Source organism: Pithys albifrons, chromosome Z (assembly GCF_047495875.1).
Source record: "Pithys albifrons albifrons isolate INPA30051 chromosome Z, PitAlb_v1, whole genome shotgun sequence".
Classification (NCBI taxonomy): domain Eukaryota; kingdom Metazoa; phylum Chordata; class Aves; order Passeriformes; family Thamnophilidae; genus Pithys; species Pithys albifrons.
This window is the reverse complement of record NC_092497.1, coordinates 57137778-57158217: the sequence shown is the minus strand read 5'-3', so window position 1 is coordinate 57158217 and position 20440 is coordinate 57137778. Positions and strand designations below refer to the sequence as shown.

Here is a 20440-nt window from a genome sequence, read left to right as displayed (position 1 = left end):
TTTATGAATTCACCTGATAAAAACAATCTTGTAATTGTTTACTTATGTGCATAAGGTGTTTCTACATCAGTTATTGTGTAATTTAGGAATTAGTCTGCTCTAAGTATTTTCAGTTTTATTTTGTAGAGCATGGTAAAGCTGCTTTGCACCTCTCCTGTTATTTTTTTCATATTTGTGACTGAGAATGGTTAAGTGGTTAATGCAGCCTATCTGTTTAAAATAGATTAGGCTGTAGCAAAAACTTGCTTTTTAGTGTCACAGATGTTGAAAAATACTGCATAACAATTAGGTCAGTAGGTAGATCATATTGTGTTCTTTAACAATTTTATTTATCTTCTATTAGTACCTGTCTGCTCAGAGCAGAGACACTGCTCTGCACGGTGTGATCAGTGCAGTTCCCTGGCCACATATAGATTTGGCACTTTAAGAGGACGTATTGGAAGTATCTTTTCTTCATTGAAAGCCATGGATTGATTTACTTGGGCTATTTAAAAGCTAAAGAATACTAATTCTTAGCAATAGTTTTTAATCTTTTTCAGTCAGCATTCATTGGGTTATGTGTGCTTTTACTGCCAAGTTCATTGCAGTCTAAGTGTGTTTGCTATGAGTATGAAGATATTTATTTTCCCCCATTTTGTTTATAAGCTGATGGAAGCATCTTAGCTATCCTGGTAACTTGCAGGAGGAATTCAAAGGACCTCAGATTCCTGAACTATTTTGCAGATTAGATTTTATGGGGCAAAATTGAAATAATCCCCTATTTACATATAATTCTTACACATTTATTCCAAGCAGGTCACTTCATAACAAATACTATAGTTGCATATGATAAATCTAAAAAGACAGGTTTTATTTGTGCTGATGATATTATACTTTTTCTTCCTTTCCCTCCCTCACTCCTTGCCTCTGAAGCCAGTGAAATAAATAGAGCAGAATTGGGGCTGTCTGCATGGTTGGGGGATCAAGAAGTGACCTGAAAACTCAGGAGAATGATGCCAGTGTTCATACTTTAAAAGACCAATGCAATAAACTCATGCATGTACAATCTTCAGGCTTCTGTTCAGTTCAGAAGAGCAGTGTGTTCTGCCTAATATAACAAAACTGGAATGCAATGAGTGGGCACATAGCTACATTAGCTTTAATCTTTTTTTCTTGCTTTTATGCAATGTATTAAGGACTTAAAATGCCAGAGGGCTTATGCAAGGCAGCAAAAAGCAAACAAATAAAAAACACTTTAAAATTTTCTGTTAATATCTGCTAGCATCTTTGACTATAAGCTTGCAACTGAAAAGTCCATATTTCCTTTCTCTTGTAAATTGGGTGCATTTTCATGAGGACTGTTCTGCCCTTGCTGGACTGGGACATCAACAACTAAAGCCACTGAAAAGTTAAGTAGTTCCAAATGGTATTTAAACGGAGTGATGTGTAGGAGGAAATAGGCATCTAAGCTTGGTTTGAAATTCTGTAGGATTAATGTGAACTTAACTCCAAGTTTCTATGGGCATGGCACTATTTCCAAAGCACAGGAAAACCTGGGATATATTTACTCAGTGTTTATTTTGACTGGAGTGTCACCTTTTGCATTGCTTTTCCCTCTTGTACCCTTCTCACCCTCCCGCCTCCCCCATCATTTCCTCTTGCTGTCTAATTAGAATGAAATTAATACTAAGTACTCGGGATCCAGACACTTTGGAAACAAATGAGAAATCCAGATTCTTCAACCTGGGGAAGCAGCATAGAATATCAGCAGTAAGAATGCATGTTTACTAATTATTTGTCAGATCTTGCTATTAGTTGCAAGCCTTAATCTGCAGAGCGCTCCTGCTAGCAGTGAGTGCTAAACTGCCACAGAAATCTGTGTGGTAGCCCAGGGAGAATATTGTGATATTGCAAAAGTCCTGTACTCTTTAGCAGGATATGGTTATACCTACAACTTTGCAGGTTGTGGTTGGTTTAGTGGCTTTTTTTTTTTTATGTGTCTGGGGTTTTGTTGGTGTGTGGTTGTGTTGGTGTTTGTAGGTGGGCTTTTTTTCTGTTTTTTTAGTACTGTCAGGAGCTGTCAAGAGCCTTAGCTTTGTATTTTAATGCAGATATTTCTCCAGTCAGACATTTTAATGGAACCGTGTCTTCTGGTCTTGAAAGATCTAAAAAACAAGTGAAGATTCAAAAATATAAAAGCGTAGGTTCCTAGAGATTCTGGTCATGTACTGCTAACAGCTGATGCTCATACCTTCACTTAAACTTTTTCCCCAGCTAGCTTTTGAATGTAGGCACAAAAGGTAGGTGGAAATGGCAATCTAATCATGCTTAAAGATGAGATATTGTTTTTTGCTGAACCTCAAATCTGCAGCTTCTAATGAGAGCTGTGAATTTCCTTGTAGAGGCACAAGTATAAATTTTGTCTTCTACTTGCTGTAGCTGAAGTAATGTCAGTGGCAAGAACAGCCTGAATTACAGAAACTTTTTGGTCTGAAGTTGATTTAAGAATTTTATTAAAAGAAAGCTTTTAAACAAGGGCTTAAATAAGTTATGATGAACTTGATGTATTTTCTCTTCTAGGAATTGGCTATGCCATGTCTCTACTGGGTCCTGCTATTGGCTATGTTCTAGGAGGGCAGCTGCTTAATATTTATATTGATATCCAGATCCCAAAAAGGCAAGATACAACTTAGTTTATTGCTTTTCATTTTGTTTTCCTAATTTTTGTTAAAATCTTCATCTTTTCTCTGTGTGAGGAATGTTTGTTCAGAAAATCAAGACCTTCACTAACTTGTCAGCAAGTTGCACTCATAAAAGCTTCAAGCAAGTGAGTGACTTCCCATAGTGAGTAGTGTGACCCCATTATGTGTGAAAGTTTCTTCATAATGCAAATATTTAGTTCTAGGGTTTTAGATATTAGCTATCTTAAAGCTGAGTAACAAAAAAATGCTTTGTCTTTATTTAGTTGCTCATTTAGAGTTCAGCTGCACCTATTGATTTCTTGTACAAAAAGTTTCCCTGAGTTGGAATATGAGGGATAGGATACTGCTGCTTAACTCCTGGGGAGGAGCTTGTGACAAAATCTACCAGTTGAGTAATAGTTCACTATTAAAAAAGTTATAAATTCTACTACTGTCCAAGCCAACAACTTCATTTATTTTTTATTTCCGGTGTTTTAGGGCCTTCAGATCAATGCAATGGCATTTTGAACCTCAGTATTGGCTTTGACATAACTAATTGATTATGAAGATGCTTTCTAAATCCAGCTTTTTCAGTATCTTAATAATGCTTGAGGATCTTGAAATCAGGGACAAAGAGTAGCCTCTAAATCAGAATGACATTAACTTATGAGTTGAAAGCTATATTTGGTAGAATGCAATATTTTTATAATAGGGTCTGTGAATGTGCTTTAAACAAGCAAAAAATAAATTTAATGCATGTAGAAAACAAGAAAATGACAATATTAAAAAGCCTCCTATTAAATCTATTAAAAAACAAATATTCTAGCTCACTGAAATCTGAAATTGCTGATTGAAATTTAGAATGAATAACCTGTTTTTTCTGAATTACTTTTCTAGTATGATTGTGGATCAAGATGACCCACGTTGGCTTGGAGCTTGGTGGATAGGATTTCTTGCATTCTTTTTTGCAATTTGGCTTCTTATAATACCTTTTTCGATGTTTCCAAAGCACCTGCCAGGTAAAAGTTTAGCTATACCAAGCTACTGTGGAAGATGAATTGTTTTATTTTTGTGTGTTTATAGACTGCTGGACTGGGTGTTTCCACTTTGAGTCTATTTCTTGATTCTTTGGCTAAAATCTGATGATAAGTACTTTCCCCCTCCACAATATGTAGCCTTTAAAGCAACACAAATAAACTAGAGAGAAACCTTGTGTATAGTGTCCCTGCCCGTGACTGGGGAGGGTAGAACTCAGTGAGCTTCAGGGTGCCCTCTGACCCAAACCATTTCATGATTCTATATAATGTTGTACAGTAAAAATGGAAACAGGTCACTACCTGAATGTGGAAACTGATGGTCAAATTTTGGAAGATGCTTACATCTAAGCACCCTATACCTAAAGCTGCTGTTACACAGCAAGAATAATGTGGAAATTCTATTGTCATAATTTATGTGTAGTTGTATTTGAATATATTGTTTTATTGGTTTGGATAGAATAATAAAGCATGAATCAAAGTATCCCAGAGCAGTCTTCTAGAATGATAAATATAATATAGTCTCTGTTCAGATTAGATGTTATATAAGAGTCCCTTGGACAAGCATCTAAGGAAAGTTTGTATACTAATATTGAAAGTGAAATCATGGAGGAAAAGAAACAGCAAAGTAGGGAACTGGGGAGAGTGTGGGGATGATTTAAAAAAAATGAAATTGAATGGGCTTCAGCATCTGAAGATTATAGAATATCCCTGATAATATCTTATTGCAACCAAGACATTCCAAGGGAAGCATTTTTGCCTTCAAGGAAAATCTCCTTTCAATATATTATTCATCTTTTTATAAATCTGTACCAATAAAACACTCAAGAAGACCTACAATATCTGAACTAGTTTTTCCAAGTAGAGGGAACACTAATATTTGTTCTTTTTACCTGTGAGCACAGGTATTCAATGTTTTTATTGTCAATACCTATGACCGTTTGTAGGAACAGCAAAAGCACAGGCTGAAAAAGTCTCTGAAACTCATGATGATGGAAGTGAGGCCCTGGTTCAGACAAAGAACATTGGAAAAAGTTTTAAAGACTTTCCTGTTGCTCTCCTGGTAAGACAAATCTGAAGTTTGCCCAAACTGATCCTTTCTGAGAAATTAATTTCTTTTTCAGATAATCTATAGATCTTTAGAAAGGTAATTGCTTCTTTATCATGTTGTGATAGGCAAGTCTTCAATGCTACTGATAACTTAGTGTACATTCATTTTGTTCATATATGAGATTGTTAAAGCAGAAAAGGATATTACTGAAGTTCCACACAGAGTTTCTACTTTAGAATATAGAAGCTTCTGTTTCAGTTGGTATCAAAATCAAATAATTTCCAGAGCACTATGATAATTTCTCCCCATAGATTCTGTTGAGGAATCCAGTGCTTATGAGTCTAATAATAGCCAGTTCTTCAGAAGCTTTAATTGCCACTGGATTTGCCACATTTCTACCAAAGTTTATTGAAAATCAGTTTGGGAAGACGTCAAGTTTTTCAGCAACTCTTGGAGGTAATGTGGCTTTTTTTTTTTAATCTTAAATATATTGTGTTGAACACCTCATTAACATTATAGGTGGAAGATCATATGGGTAATCTTGTTTGTCTGAGGTGTTTGTGACTGTAATTATGTGGAATGCTGTTGTCACATTGGAAACATTATTTCTGTTGTTCTTGTCTGCTCTGTGAAAATCTTGTATTTAATTTATCAAGGGTACAAATCTACTTTTCTGTAGGATTTTTTGAAGACTGTCAAGTCTCATGTTGAAAGTAGAGTGAGAATTTTGTGTGCTATGTAGTTGGTTTTTTTTAAATTCCTGGTGAAAAACATTTATTTGTCCTTATTTAATGTCTGCTGAAGGAGCATTAGGATCTTAGTCCCTACTAAAGCAATGAAGAGCAGCTGTAAAAAAGGGCAGTGCTTATTGCAAATAAAGGGTTGACTTTACCCTTCTCTTCTTCAGTTCCACAATAACATTACAGTGGGATAGTTTACAATAAAATGACTAGTCAGGACATGTTATAAAGTTGTTATGTAACTGCTTCTACTCTTGTCTTACTGTCACTTACTACTTTTGCATGTCAGATAATAGGAATAGGTCGAAAAAGGGAAGGCTATAAAAAGCTGAGTATTGGAGAAAGAAAAATTGTGTGGCACAGCTGCACTCAGTGTGATCACATGATTAACACAATTACTTCTGAATAACTGCAAAACCAGATGAAGGCAGAGTGTCCATAAAGGCCCACAGGTTCTTGCAATACTGCAGAGTCAACACTGCTAGAACATGTATTGCTAAACTCTGGAGTCCTGCCATGTAAGCATTTGGTGGTTAAGCTGTTCTTTCTCAAATATGTTTGGGAGAGACTTTCTGACTGATTTACTCCTCTGGCCAATATTAGATAGTACTGCCACTATTCAGACATTGTTGTTTCAAAATAAAGCATCTGCAAGTGCAAGTTTTGTGTGGAAATACATTGGAGTACATGCTCAATTCTTAAACAATAACTACAGGAGTAAAGCATAAAACTGAGTGTTGCTTTTTTTGTCTGAAGACCATTTTTGAATGTCTTTGAGTTGAAAATAGTGATTGTGCTTATGAAATGTACAGCTTTAAGGAAATACCTACACTGACGTTGAAAGCTGTCTGTCCCTGAGCTGAGCTAGCCAGTCTGTGCTAGCAGTGACCATGAAAACTACTTAACTACCTTTGACTGTAGTTGATTGTGACTGATGCAGTTTTGCTACTGTGCTTTAACTGTCTTTAAAGTGCAAGTTATATGAGTTCTGCATTGTTTTGTAGATTAAAATGTAAAAATGCTTATTTATCTGCAGTACTAACAGAGCAAAATGGACAAATCATTGTGGCCTATATGGCCTATGACAGCAAAACTGACCCACTGACTTTCAGTGGATTCCCTGTTGCAACTTATGCTGTCTCTTGTCTAGTAGAGATTATGTTCTGTTATTAACGAGTTCATAACCCATGTATAACAAAGAACATGGACAGGTGGAAAAAAGCAATGAAATAGCATGTTCTATTTTAATGAAGTGGCCCGCTAGTGATCAGAGATTCCTGACCAGTGTGTAGTACTCCTAAATCATCTAGTTTGACTGTGTCAAAGTTGGGTTTTGGACTACTGTAAATTACACTGTCAAGGTAAGCTTCTGCAAAGGCTAAAGGTCATGTAAGGGTAGAATCAATGACTCATGCAATCAGGTTCTGGTAGTGTGGTTTGAAAATGGCATCACATGGATTGCATTTTATGGAAAACTGGATTTTTTTTTTGTTAGGATTAAATTGCACTCTTAATTGCTTCACAAGTTTGTCTTGAACTTTTATGTAATTGCTGGTGTCTTATTTTCCTCTAGGACTTGTATTAGTTCCAGCAGCAGCACTAGGCCAAGTCATAAGTGGCTTCTTGGTTTCCAAGTACAAAATGGATTTGAAAAGCATAATCAAGTTCATGATAATCACTTGTTCCGTGGCCCTGCTATTAAACACAGTGTTTTTATTTGCTGAATGCGAGAATGAACCTTTTGCAGGTGTCTCTGAAACATATAATGGGTAAATACATTTTAATGAACTTTTGGGTTTGATGTTAATGTTTAAAATAAAACAGTTACAACGTAGAATACAAGTCCTTTTAAAATGTCATATTTTGCCTTGATGTACGAATCTGAAATGTTTTACAGAACTCTATAAAGCTTTGTTTTGGAATCTTCATGTAATAGTTTATAAGAGAATGTATAGATGCCTTGCCCACAAAATGTTCTGAGCAGTCGAGCCCTGCTTGAAAAAAATCTCAGCCTCTGTAACCATTTTAGGGGTAGTAGCAATGGTATTGACTACAGCTAATGTTGTATTGCTGTAGACATAGAGTATTTTGCATCTTGTTTTACTTAACCAACTCTGGAAAATCTGGGCAGTTTGATCCTGGAAGGAGTTGTCAATTCTGTGAAAGCACCTGGAGATGCACTTCAACTAGTCTAGTTTGTCACTAGGAAAGAAAAGGCATTTTTGTAGCAGGTTCTAGGACATCTAACCTTCTTTTACAAAGGAGGCTTTCTATTTTTTTCCTGATATAATGGCTGATAGAGGTAGGAATTGATTCCGAACAGGGAACAGCTCAGTGACAAAGTTTAAGAACAAAATTGGTGGAGTAACATGGTTAACTGAAGCAGAGTTCAAATTATTTTTGCCTAACATATACAAAATAATTCTCTAAACATGATGTATTTTTCTTTCCCTTACACAATATAATTCTTCCTAATGCAAAAGTAGTCTGTCACTCATTTTTAGATATTTGTAGTAATTGTAAGAAATTGTAGGAAACCAGTAAGGCACTATGGGAAAAGAAGTCAGGAAAGAGAAAGCAAAGTAAAGCAAAATTAAAAAGAAATGTTTGCAAGGATAAACTTTCTTTAGTGATTGAAATTTTAGATCCATGCTTAAAAAATCATTCAATGAATGTGATCAAATCACCACCATAGACACCATGTTGTAGAAAATGCCCAATCATGCCTTATTAAAGAAATAAAGGTAAGATCATAATGTTTGAATTTTCGTAGTTCTAAATAGTACACACTTTTGTAGCACAGGCAGTGTTTAAAGCAGGAGGGAGGCAGATAACTCTTCCAAAACTCTGCTCTCGAGTGCTTGGTTACTCTGTCATGAATTAACAGAGCCAGAGGCAACTCCAGCTGTTTGAGGGTCTGCCAAAGAGCCAGATGGTGCTGTGAAAAATAACTCAAGTATGCTGATACCTAGGGACTGCTCGCTGCCATTTGAAGCAATCATAATCATCAGCAACGGGCTGAATAACTTACCCATACCTCTCTACCGTTTTCCCCAAAACTCCCATTTTAGACAGAGATTAGGTGCCAGTATCTTGTACAAAAGCATAATCTGCAAGTTCTCCTCCAATGCAAAAAAAGGCATTCAAATCTAAACAGGATGGGCAAGAAGAGCGTTGCACTTTACTGACACGATAGCATGGAGTGCACCATGAAAATGCAGAAGATGGGGTGTGGAACTGCAGGGAACTAATGGGTTTTGTGGTCTGCAGTACATATGCAAGTTGGTAGAAAGTAGAAATTTAATACCATGATACCTTAGTAATTAATTGTATTTCCTTTTACAGAGGGTATGCAAAGTGAATAAACCAAGTTTCATACATTGGTGACTGAAAGAAAAGTAAAAAACTTGCCACTCCTTCATATTTGATCTTTACAACTTGATGTAAAAATAGACAGTATATTTAAAGGCCATTGTTGAAATTTGATGCATAAAATGTGACTCTGCTTCAGTGTCAGGAAGAATTCCAGCAGAGATGACTTGAACAATTCAGAACTGTGAAAAACAGAATTCAGACTTTGGTTTTAGAAAGCTTATGATACTGAGCAAAAGAATCTGTATTCATCAATTAAATACTGGAGAGGTAGTGTAGAGAATAGCATATGAAGTTACCTATATTTTTATACTAGATTCTGTGATAATGAGCAGCTGACTAAAGGTACAGCTGAATTAATGTTCATCTGAAGTTAAATACAGTTAACTTATATTTAACAGTTTTGTGTCCCTTTGCCAATTCAGTAGCTTAACTGTTGCTGAAGACTGCTTATCTACAGCAATTTGGAGTTAACTAGTCCTGAAATAACTCTCTTCCATAGTATCCGTTATAAAAAATGGTTTAGTTTTATCTAATTCAATGTTACATGTTAAACTTTACTTTATGAGACATCAGAAAAGTTAGTGGCATTAATACAATGCCAGTTCTAAAACTGATTTCCAGGAAGGACTGAGCAACTAAAATATGCAGTAGTAGCTTGGAAAAAATAACACATTTATAAGGTGATGGAAGTATAGTCAAGTGTCTGGCTCCCACTTATGCTAACAAATGCTTCTGAAACAATAAATTACGAAACTGCTCTGAGAGTTGACTTGGAAGTTGATGCAGATTGATTTTTGTGGAGAATTTCCAGAAATCCTTCATGGATTCATTCTCTTTTTATTAAAAGTAGCCTGGAGGAGTGGGAAAGCTTTTGTCGATTTAGTCCCAGAACCATACAAGGACAGGATCACTTTCGAGTACATGTGTTAATGAAAACAGTATATTGTTTGTACTAACACTGCTTATTACTAAATTAGGCTAGCAACAGAGCTAACATGGCTTACGTTGTCTAACAAGCACTTCAAAGAATTGTTTCTGCCCAGTTTTATTGCCCAATATTTCCTTGAAAACTAGGAGGAACAGAAATGTAATAAGTATTTCCATAGTTCTGTTAATTTCTGTCTGTCTCTGGGACTCCTTGTTTTCTTGTGACAGAGTATTCACCCTATAGCATTTTTAAAGAGCATTTAATGGCCTTATCTCCAAGGCTGCTTTAGAAAAGCAGTGGTACCTCTTTTCAGTATTTTTCTCTGCCTACCCATAACAAAATTTTCAATCTCTCTTTGAAGGTCAGGGAATGGAGACATTGTCTGCACCTGTAAACAAGAGAAATGTTGCCACTTAATTGATTAAATATTTCTAGATTTTGCATGCCTCACAGGATAACAAGGCACTGTATGAACAAATGTGTGATTAGTGAATTTGCTTATGATGCACTGTAGTTCATTCTCCATACACAAAAAAATCAAAATTGGTTTGCTTAGACTTAAAGCAGTAATGTAATTTAGTAGGATTCCACCATACTACAATCAAATGGATATGTCATTAAGGTATCCTTAATATTCCATCTGCAATTAAGATTCATGTAACTTTCCAGCTTAATTCCTGATTAAATTATTTCTCCTATTAGTATTTTTTACCATCTGAAATTCTTATGGAGATACCTGCCTTTTGGATAACTAATGTGGAACTTTAATTTCACAGCACAATATTTAAATTACTGGCAGTGTCAGTATCCTGGTTTTAGCTGACTGAACTCTTAACCTGTGAAACTTCTTTACTTATTAATGAACTACTATTAGAAAATCAGAGAGTGTTTTTATTCTCTCCAATTACTTCTCAAGACAGTCCTCACACATTCCAGACTGATTTTTCATACTAATAATATAGTGAGACTACTTCAAATACAACTATACTGTGGGCCTGTACTGAAAGTAGATGCCTAAACTGAGAGTAGATGTAGTAAGCAAGAGTTTAATTTAGCGCTGTTATTCATTAGTTATTCCCCAAACAGCCAGAGAAATCTTTAAAATCTTCAGAGTGTGATAAGACTTTGTGTCATTGAACTCTGCACTTAATATGTGCAGTTGTCTTGGTGCTTGTGCAGTTTAGATGTCTGCATAACAGTGTTACAATAGTAAAACTTCAGTGGGTTTGCAACTGGACTTGAATCAAAAACAGGGAGGAAAAAACCTGTGAATATCATCAGTAGAATCAACAACACTGAATAGTGTTTTTAATCTTACTTTTTTTTTCCTTAAAATTGTAAATTGAAAAAACTTAAAGTGTGTGGGAGGGAGAAGGCGATCTAAGATTAAAAGCTGGGCTGAGATACAGAATTTTGTTATCTATTTTGTGAATTGGAACTGGAGGAATAATCTCTGGAAGGAATAATAGCATAAAACCCACTAGGTGCACAATAAATAGAAATTTCCTCTAGAGTTGTAGCTATTATGAACATGACTTTTTAAAGTAATTAAGTACACCTGAATTGAATATTTTAAAATTTGTTATGCTATAAGTACTGCACTACTTATTTACACATCTTCTGTTTTTCAATTACTTTATTAAAAGCCTATTAACTTCTACCTTTCAGAACAGGCACGCTGCATAACTTAACAGCACCATGCAACGCTAACTGTGGATGTCTGCGCTCCATGTACTACCCAGTTTGTGGCAGAGATCGAGTCCAGTACTTTTCTCCCTGTTTTGCAGGATGTACCTCATATGTTGCTGACAACAACCTGACAAAGGTACTTTGTGCAATGATCAGAGCTGACATGATCTATTCTGTTCTGGTTTCCTGCAAGACACGTATTTCAAAAACATCCCTCCCTTAGTATGACAGGAAATTGCAGTACTTATGAATCTAAGTGGTAGTTGCTACAAGAAAAATTGGTGTGGATTGGAAATACAAGTTTAAGTAAAATGAATGCTGGTATGTGTCACAGTCCAATACAAACTGACCAAATGCTTTTAGACATTCCACTTGTGGAGATGTGTAGGTTGAAGTGAGCTCAAGCCCATTGCTTTTTTTTTTTTCTGGTAGTTTCCTGGCTTTTTGTGCCTTGTGTTGAGCTGAGCCACACTTCCCTCCCCATGCTGATCTCTCTAATTTAGAGAAACACTCCCGTTCTCTTAATGAACTCAAGGAGTAGTGTTTTCACCACTGCCTGATTCACTCAACTGTCATAGCTTTATCTTTGCTGCGTAGCTTTCTTTGTCACAGATGTGATCATTCACAGCCTGCGTTGTTCTTTGAGCTTCCTGCGCACACCGCTTTCCCATACCCTCTGAGCCCTCTTCCCTTGTGGGTCAGCCACAATGTTTCTCACTTGTGTGGTGTCATTTTGTTACTTCTACCAGACATTCAAATGCTGAAAATAAGTTAAATCTAAATGTACTTTAAGTAGAATTGACAATCAGAAAAATAGAAATCAGCAAGTACCTTGAACGTGCAGATCTAATTTAGATGTTTATGCATAATGCAGGGTTTACTGTATGCATGGCAACAGGTTTCTGTGAGTTTTGAAAACTTGAATGTCAGTTGTCCCTGATGGAGGGATGGTAAGCCATGAAAGTGGCTGGTTATTGTCAAGCCTGCCCAGAGCTGAGAGGCTTTTTGTGCTTGTCTCTACCAGCGCAAATTCTTGAGCAGGTGTGGGAGCAGTGTAGGAAGATCTTAAAGGCATGCAAGATGACCCAGGGAATGCCCCTGTGCACTTTTTATATCAAAAAAAGGACAAAGATAACTGAGAGGAGGTATTATTCCTAAGAAAATGTAGGAGACTGACTACTTGCTATGAAAACGTCACACTTCATTGATATGGTTTATTCTTTGAAAACAAACTTGTGTGGATTTAAAAGAAAAGGATATTCTGCTGGTTTGCCTCCTTATCAAAGTGGTCCAAGATTATTTCTATCCTTTCCGGCTTAAGAGTAGAGCTCACCTCTCTCCCTGTATATCATTTGCATCTCACTTTAAAATCTTCTTTAGTTTCAAGGTTTTTTATGCTTGTAGCTAAAAACTTGCTGCATACAAAATGGAGATTATCATTGTCTTTTTAGTTCAAAAAACCAAAAATAACTGTTACTCAGGTGAGCTGGATCAGTCAAGTTCTGATGAACCAGTTTTAAAAATCTCAATTGGTATCACATGGCCATTGGGAAGTGGACTGTTTCCCTTATGGTAAGTTCAAGGTTTATTCTTGTGTTGTGTGATGGAGACTCAATGAATATTTGCCAAAACACTGTCATTTCATGTCACTCTTGGAACTAAATTTTGCCTTATAAATTTATTTGTAGGTATACTACAACTGTTCCTGCATTGGGAAACCAAAAAATGAAAGTGGTTCAGAAGACCTCTTTGATGCTATCCCTGGGAAATGTCCAAAACAATGCAGAATTTTACCTTTCTTCCTGACTTTCTTCTTTTTTACTGTTGTTTTTACATTTATGGCTGTTACTCCAACTACTGTGGCTATTCTCAGGTATGTTTGCTGGGCAGAAAGACAAGTAGCATTCTGGTGAAAACTGACAATGAAATACTTTTCTTTGTTTTGCTTTGGAATGTGGACTTCAACATAAAATACCTTCTGCATTAGCTGAAGTATTTTGTGTAGTAAACCGGCAGTACTTAAAATGGAGGAGACTCACACCATGTTCTCTCTATGTTTGATTAGTAGATATGGTTTGAATCTATTGAAAACTTTTCTCTTAGGATCAAAATCATGCTTATGGGAGTGCTCTTGCCTGTTTTAGTTAAAGCAAGAAGGAATAAATGTGCTGTGTGCCTGGATAAAGAAAATACTTGACCAGTCTAGGTATCAGTAGTGTCAGGTTTTCAAATTGTATCAAGAAGAGAATGGAACAACCAGTCTTGTATTATCAGCCTTTGTTTCCTATCTCAGTTCAGAGTTCTGACTTGAAAAGTTGTAGTCTGTCAAAGACTAGAGAATACCTTTCATGATATTAACGTTGTATGTATGGTAGTCGCTAATATAAACTGTATGTTAACCAGTGGCTTGGCTGTCTTTGAAATGACTGAAACTGATATACATGAAAGCTAGACTGTGGGTTTTTTTGCAAATGTGGTCCTTATTCTCGGTGTGGAGCTGTTTTGCTTTATGTTGAAGTCTGACTTGTACCATTAATACTTCCAGAAAGAAAAACCCTGACCCATAGGCACGCATGCATAATACACATGATGCTTTGTGGAGTTGTGGCTAGATAATCTGGCAGGGGCCTGAGGACATAAATGATACATTACAACAGTGCCTAGTAGTAGCCTGCCGTTTGGGGTAGGTGCAACTTTGGAATTAATGCCTTGTCATGTCAGTAGTGGGGGCAGAATAACGTGGAGTGTTGCATTATCTGCAAAACTGAGCTGACATAGTTTTGTTTGATAAGTCTAAGCAGCAGCATTTGGATATTTGAATCCTGGTACACTTCAGCCTAAAAAGTGAGACTTTTAATTACAGGACTATAGAGGGAATATAGAGTTGGTTAAATGTTCAAATACTAATTTAAATAGCTAAATTTTAGGTAAGTTTTACAGTATATTCTGATATCTTTTCAGCTGGCTGATTTTGTGTAAGTTCAAATGTAAACTCACATGTTTATGACAGTGTTCTAGTGCTAGATATAATCACCTGCATGATGTAAAACTCATTCTCTTTCCCTTAATTGCCTTTGCGGGTATTGGGATTCTAACAGTGACTGCTATAACTGGCCATATTGGAAGTTTTGATATGGTTAATCCTCATACATACTCCAGAATGTGGAAATAAAATCTGAATGTGTAAATATGGTGCTTTTCAACACTGATAGAGTTCAGGAAAGAAAACAGTTCTGAAACTAAATTATACAAATTAAGCAAATTAGGTTGAATGTAACCTTCATGGTGGTAGTATCTTTGGGACACTGTCGTGTTAGTTCATGGAAAAATATCTGAAAAAATAGGTAAGAGGTAAGGAGGTAAATTTTACTACTTATTAGGTCACTATATTGATTTGTATAGCTTGGGTATAATGATAGGTTATGAGAATACAATGTGTTGTGCTGTGCTGGAACCTAGTCTCAGATCATTTATTGCTTCTTTAGGAGTAGAAACTCAGGATTACATTGTCTTTAATTTGCTTGGCTTTTCTTTGAAAAAAAAATGTTCAACAGTATATCAGGGTACTGGAAGCAAGCTACCTTTTCATTTATACCTGTTTGGTCAAACAATTTTAAACTCCTTGATGAATATGGGAGTTTTCTCTATCTTTTGTCTAGAAACCACTTGGAGTAGTTTTGTTACTTTTTCTGCACACTGGATTTCTAAACCCCTCTGCAATTAACAGGCTAAAAAAGTATACAGAGACAAAGCATATTCACTGAGGGGCAGAGAAATGAAACAGTTAAAACTTGTTTACTATGTCTTAAACTACAAATCTTATTTACAGGTGTGTGCCAGATAAACAGCGCTCATTTGCTCTTGGAGTGCAGTTAGTGTTTCTACGACTACTGGGTATGACTCCCTTGTTGAAACATTTGCCTCTGAATAATCTTCTTATTTGACTTTTTTCTAGACTTTTAAATAATGCATTAAGAAGCTTTCAGAGGAGTTTGAAGCAGCCTGTCATTGGCTTATAGGATACACTTGTTGTAAGGTACCATCTGGATTCAAATTCCTTGTTAAATAGGGTATTTGTGCTCATTTCTTGTTCTATCAGCACAAACCAGATACAGATAACTGTCATTCTTTCAGCAAAAGGCACCTGCTGTTATTTTCCCCAGAAGAAGGTCTGTTAAACAAGTTGAATTAAGAGAAACTAAAGTAGTAGAAAACAGCTTAGTGTAGTTAACACCTGAAGATCCAGAATTTAAAAGTGACTCTGCCTCATACAGTTGCATCATTCTTGGCCATGCCAGTGTATTTTAAAGTGGATAAATGCCGTCTTCCTTCCTCTCCTTTCCATTAAAATTCTTTTGACTAATCTTAGCATTTATTGAATTATAGACACTTGAACATAAATAATTACTGAGTTTTAATGTGGGAAATATAATACTTAAATTCTAAATCTAAGCATCTTCACCATCTCAGTCTCAGTAACACAGATGAATCACATTAAGTAAAACAATGCTAAATGTAGGTATATTCTGATCTATGCTCATTTGAATTTTATCAGGAATATTTTAAATTTTTGTTCTAGTATTAGGCAGTATTTAAATGGCATATTTAATTCAAGACTGGAACAAGACACAGCTACTGATTGGACTTTTATGTCAGTATTTAGTACTGTGGCCACTCCCTCTCCTTTGAGATGAAGTATTTAACAGTATGAGTTCTGCTTTGCTCTACCAATTGAAATTCCAATTAATCTAAGTCATTCTAATAATTAAACATAACAAAAGCAAACATCCTTATACGTAGAAATTAGCCAGGAGTTTGTTGAATATTGTATGAGGGCTTCTCTTAATTGATTTTACTCAAAGCTAAGATATTTGTTAGTCTGGACTTGCGATTTCAGTGTGGATCAACAGAACTCTTGGGACTGCCTATACTCTGACTGAAGAAGGCAGCAATTAAAGCATTACTTAAGAGCAACATATTTATGCTGTACACTTGAGGAATCACACAGGGGTTCTAGGCAGAAGACCTGGTGTGAGGACATATCTACTTGTTATCTCTAGGACAGTTTAGACCTTGGGTAGGTTAGGTAGACAAGCAGTGATGTACCTGGGTGTTTATTACAAAATTGACTATACCTGGATGCAAGACACTTATGCTTTATAGCACACTATTGTAACAAAAATTACACAGATCTAATAAAATCTACACAAGATTAATATTAAATACTTTTTTTTTGTGAATTGTTTTCCTGGAATCTTGGCTACATCTGAGGGATGGGAAGAAATGTGTAACTGAAATTATTAATATAATAGTATTTTAGTTCTCCGCATTTGTAGCAGTTTAGTGTATGTGATCAGAAGAAAGAGTTCTTTCAGTTAAAATCTTGCTTCCTTGATTAGCTGTTTTCACCCCTGATTTTAATCACTTTTTCCCAATGAAAACTGAGGAAGTTTTAAAAAGCTCAACTCTTTGAACAAACTTGGTGATAAAGTGAGAGCTCTACAAAGAATTAAAAGGCAATTTATGCATCCTACCTGTTAATTGATAGCAAAGTTACATACACACTTACTATTGAATATGAGCCCTATGGCTGCATTTAAAATGTCATGTTTAGTGTTTGGTTCTTTCATTTTATCTTCCTCACCAGCCTGGAATTTCACTATATGTATGAAGACCAGGTAAGACTCTTCCAAGTAATTAAAACATTCTAACATCTCACTATTTTTTAGGTACCATTCCTGGACCGATTTTGTTTGGCATTGCTATAGATGGCAGTTGTACTTTGTGGGCTATTGATGAATGTGAAATTAAAGGAGCCTGCTGGGTATACGACAATAAAAGAATGGCTTATCTGCTCTTGGGCATGAGTAAGTCTTTTTATTATGTACATGTCCAAGCTAATAGATATTCTGACTCTGCTAAGTGGGAATTGTTTTAAAATTCAAACTTACACCTTTAATTTTTGGCAGCAGTATTTAAAATTTATTTTCATAAATAATAAAAAGCAAAATATTATGTTAGGAGAGACCACATTAAGTGACTCTTTAAAATTTACTTACAACACCTTTTAAATAATAGTGCAAAAGAATTTTGCTGCTTGGTCTTCCTTCATTGTCGTACTTGGTTTTCTGAATTTTAAGGGATTGGCACACATTTCAGTCTGGGTCCAGGGCCATGAAGATTATCACAGACACAAAGATGATTAGACGGATGGAACACATCTGCTATAAAGAAAAGGCTGAGAGAATTGGGATTGGTCAGCCTGGAAAAGAGAAGGCTCCAAGGTGACCTCATTGCAGCCTTTCAGTACCTGAAGGGGAACCTACAGGGAAGACAGAGAGGAATTCTTTATCAAGAAGTATAGTGATGGAACAACAGGTGTAGATTTAAACTCATAGAGGGTGAAATTAGGTTAAATATTAGGAAGAAACTCTTTACTGAGAGGGTGGCCAGGCACAGGAACAGGTTGCCCAGAAAAGCTGTGGATGCCCAACCCTGGAAGTGTTCAAGGCCCCCTGGTCTAGTGGAAGGTGTCCTTGCCCATAGCAGGGGTCTGGAACTGGATGATTTTTATATTCCCTTCCAAGTCCCCATTTTGTAGTTATTTGGGCTGATGTGTTGGTAGTTTAAGGTCTGAGATGATTTCTTCTTCTTGTTCCTAAATTATATGAAGTTCTTGAAAATATCTATGGACACTAGTAAAAAAAAAAAAATTCCCAACTTTTTAACAATCTGTTCCCTTCAAGTGTGTGAGCTATGTATGCCTGTGGGAGAGAAGGAAGGCTAATTTTGCGTCTGTGATAGCTGGTGTTGTCCTGTCTTCTAGTGACTGTGATATTTACAGTGCATAAAATGAAGTGCTGACATCTAATCTTGAAACTGAAAAAGCAGTAGTCACAACTTTAGGTTTCAGTATCTCTGAGGTGTATTTGTGATAAAATACAATCCTTCCTATTTCCCCCATGTCCTTGGCCCTCCAGTTTGCACAAACACCTGTATGTAACCTTTTAAGGTGGCTGATGAGAGAATACTTCACAGTATTCTATGTGAGAACATTTAAATTGTGGAGAAGAGTATATTGATACAGTGAATGACAGTACCAGAACAAGAAATAAGAAAGACTTGCATGTCAGGCTAGAATGAAGAAACACAAAACTGAGGCAGAGGCCACAGCTGCTGCAATCAGAAACTGGTAGAGAGGTGAGGGGTCTAAGTTCAACTGGAAGACTGCCTTTATCTGTCCTTTGCAGTTCATGTAAAATACATTTAAATGGATGCTGTGAATTTCAGAGTCTTCCAGTGTAACTCACCATATGAAACTTAATAAATGACTGAAATGCTTTCTGCTGCTGAAGGTGAATGCAATAAGGATTTTTCTGTTCTTTGCATTCAGGTGCTGCTTGCAAAATCATCACGATCATCTTTCTGGTCCTGGCAGTGTATTTCTACAAGCCTCCAGCACCAAATAAGGTTCTGTCACAACAGGATACAGAAATGGCATCGACTGTAAGCACATAAAATAGGAACAAATCAGGGACTTTTGAAAGAAACCTATAAGAATAAGCACTTTTACAACACTTGTACCAAAGTTCTTGTAAACTGTTGCCTAAATATAAAAGATTGCATTCAACAATTGAACAACTTAAGGTATTTGTGAATGTGTAGTGTTCTCTAATTTGCTAAATGTTGTTTAGTATTCCATTGTGTATATTCAAAGAAATGACACTTAAATTTGAAGTCTAATTTTAAAGTCTGGTGTGTAACTGGATTGAAACAAGTTGGCCTACTCTGGTCATTAAACAGGATAAAAGCTGACTGAGCCCCACTTACCCCTAAGCAGTACTGTAATGGGAAAAAACAAGTAACTTGGTATATTAAAGGGAACTGTGTTTCAGAAGACTTATTTTAATGTGACGATAATCTGGCCTAGTGCCTTTGGGGATTTTGTCTGTTGAAACACTTGAAAATGTGCAAGTTTGTCCATGTTTTAAAAATATTTCTACATGTTAATGGTATAAGTCAACTTTATAGTATTTGAAGAAAAATGTAAATAGTTATGATAGAATAGCTGGCATATGAGATGAAAAAATGAAATGTTAATTTAAGTGCTTGAGTTTCTATCTGGAATATATACAGAAAATTGCTGTTCAGCTGCTGTATTTAAGCATTTTTAAAATATTTCCATAAAATTTGAAGATAAAACCTATTTTCTTCTGTGTACACCCTGTCGATTCCAAATGACCAAGTTGTAGGCTTCTCAACTCCAAGAAACAATGCTGAAGGCTAACAAGATTGGGTATGGAAAAATCAGAAGTAGAAAAATACTGCTTTAGTTGTCCTTTTTTATTTAATATAAGTCACTAAAGTTGTATTGGTATAGCACAACAGAAGTGGTATACAAGTTAGCCACTGCTACCAGACATTAAACTATATTGCCTACAACTGAAATGTTAGAAGGAAGTTTTTAATGAGCCAGATAATCACTGTGCTTGTACTTTTCAAATAAACACTTCCCTTCTGTTGCACTGGCTGTCTATGTCACTCTGTGTGTGCCCTCTTCATTGCATTACAAGGACTGTACTCATTGAGTCTAGCACAATTTTTAAGCAAGCACTACAACAAAAGGATTATGGTATATGGTTTATGCTTCATCTAATTCTTTAAATGTAGCTGTTAAATTGGGTAGCAGTTAAGTATGCAACTCAAGAAGGTCCTCTGTAACTATTTGTAAATAACTGTTCAGGAAATAAAGCAAAATCAACTACAGTCTGTGCAAGCACAAGACTTGATGTCTCTTGAGGGAGAGGAGGAAAGGGCAGAATTTGCTTGCTCCATGTAGCTGAATGCCTCCTTATCAAGGTTTGTGATTCATTCCTGATAAACGGGCTCATAGCAAGTTTGGTAAGTTCACTTGAAAGAATGAAATACTGATCTTTCTTTAAATTTGAATGTAGCCTAAAATT

At 36.0% G+C, this 20440-nt stretch overlaps 1 protein-coding gene across 3 annotated transcripts in view; it reads left to right on the top strand.

Moving 5' to 3' along the window:
* SLCO4C1 (solute carrier organic anion transporter family member 4C1) overlaps positions 1–20001 on the top strand; it is a 30028-nt gene extending 10027 nt beyond the window's left edge. The window contains exons 4-13 of one of the 3 annotated variants that reach the window (XM_071581207.1): positions 2560–2656; positions 3558–3679; positions 4642–4757; positions 5057–5201; positions 7059–7254; positions 11457–11613; positions 13166–13350; positions 15307–15371; positions 17207–17344; positions 18871–20001. In XM_071581207.1, the coding sequence (XP_071437308.1) occupies positions 2560–2656; positions 3558–3679; positions 4642–4757; positions 5057–5201; positions 7059–7254; positions 11457–11613; positions 13166–13350; positions 15307–15371; positions 17207–17344; positions 18871–18995 (1346 nt within the window). In that variant the 3' untranslated portion in view covers positions 18996–20001. Of the gene's footprint in view, positions 1–2559; positions 2657–3557; positions 3680–4641; positions 4758–5056; positions 5202–7058; positions 7255–11456; positions 11614–13165; positions 13351–15306; positions 15372–15432; positions 15514–17206; positions 17345–18870 lie in introns of those variants that run through there. The other 2 variants (XR_011699987.1, XM_071581208.1) reach the window with 2 other exon arrangements.
* Positions 20002–20440: the final 439 nt, after the last annotated feature.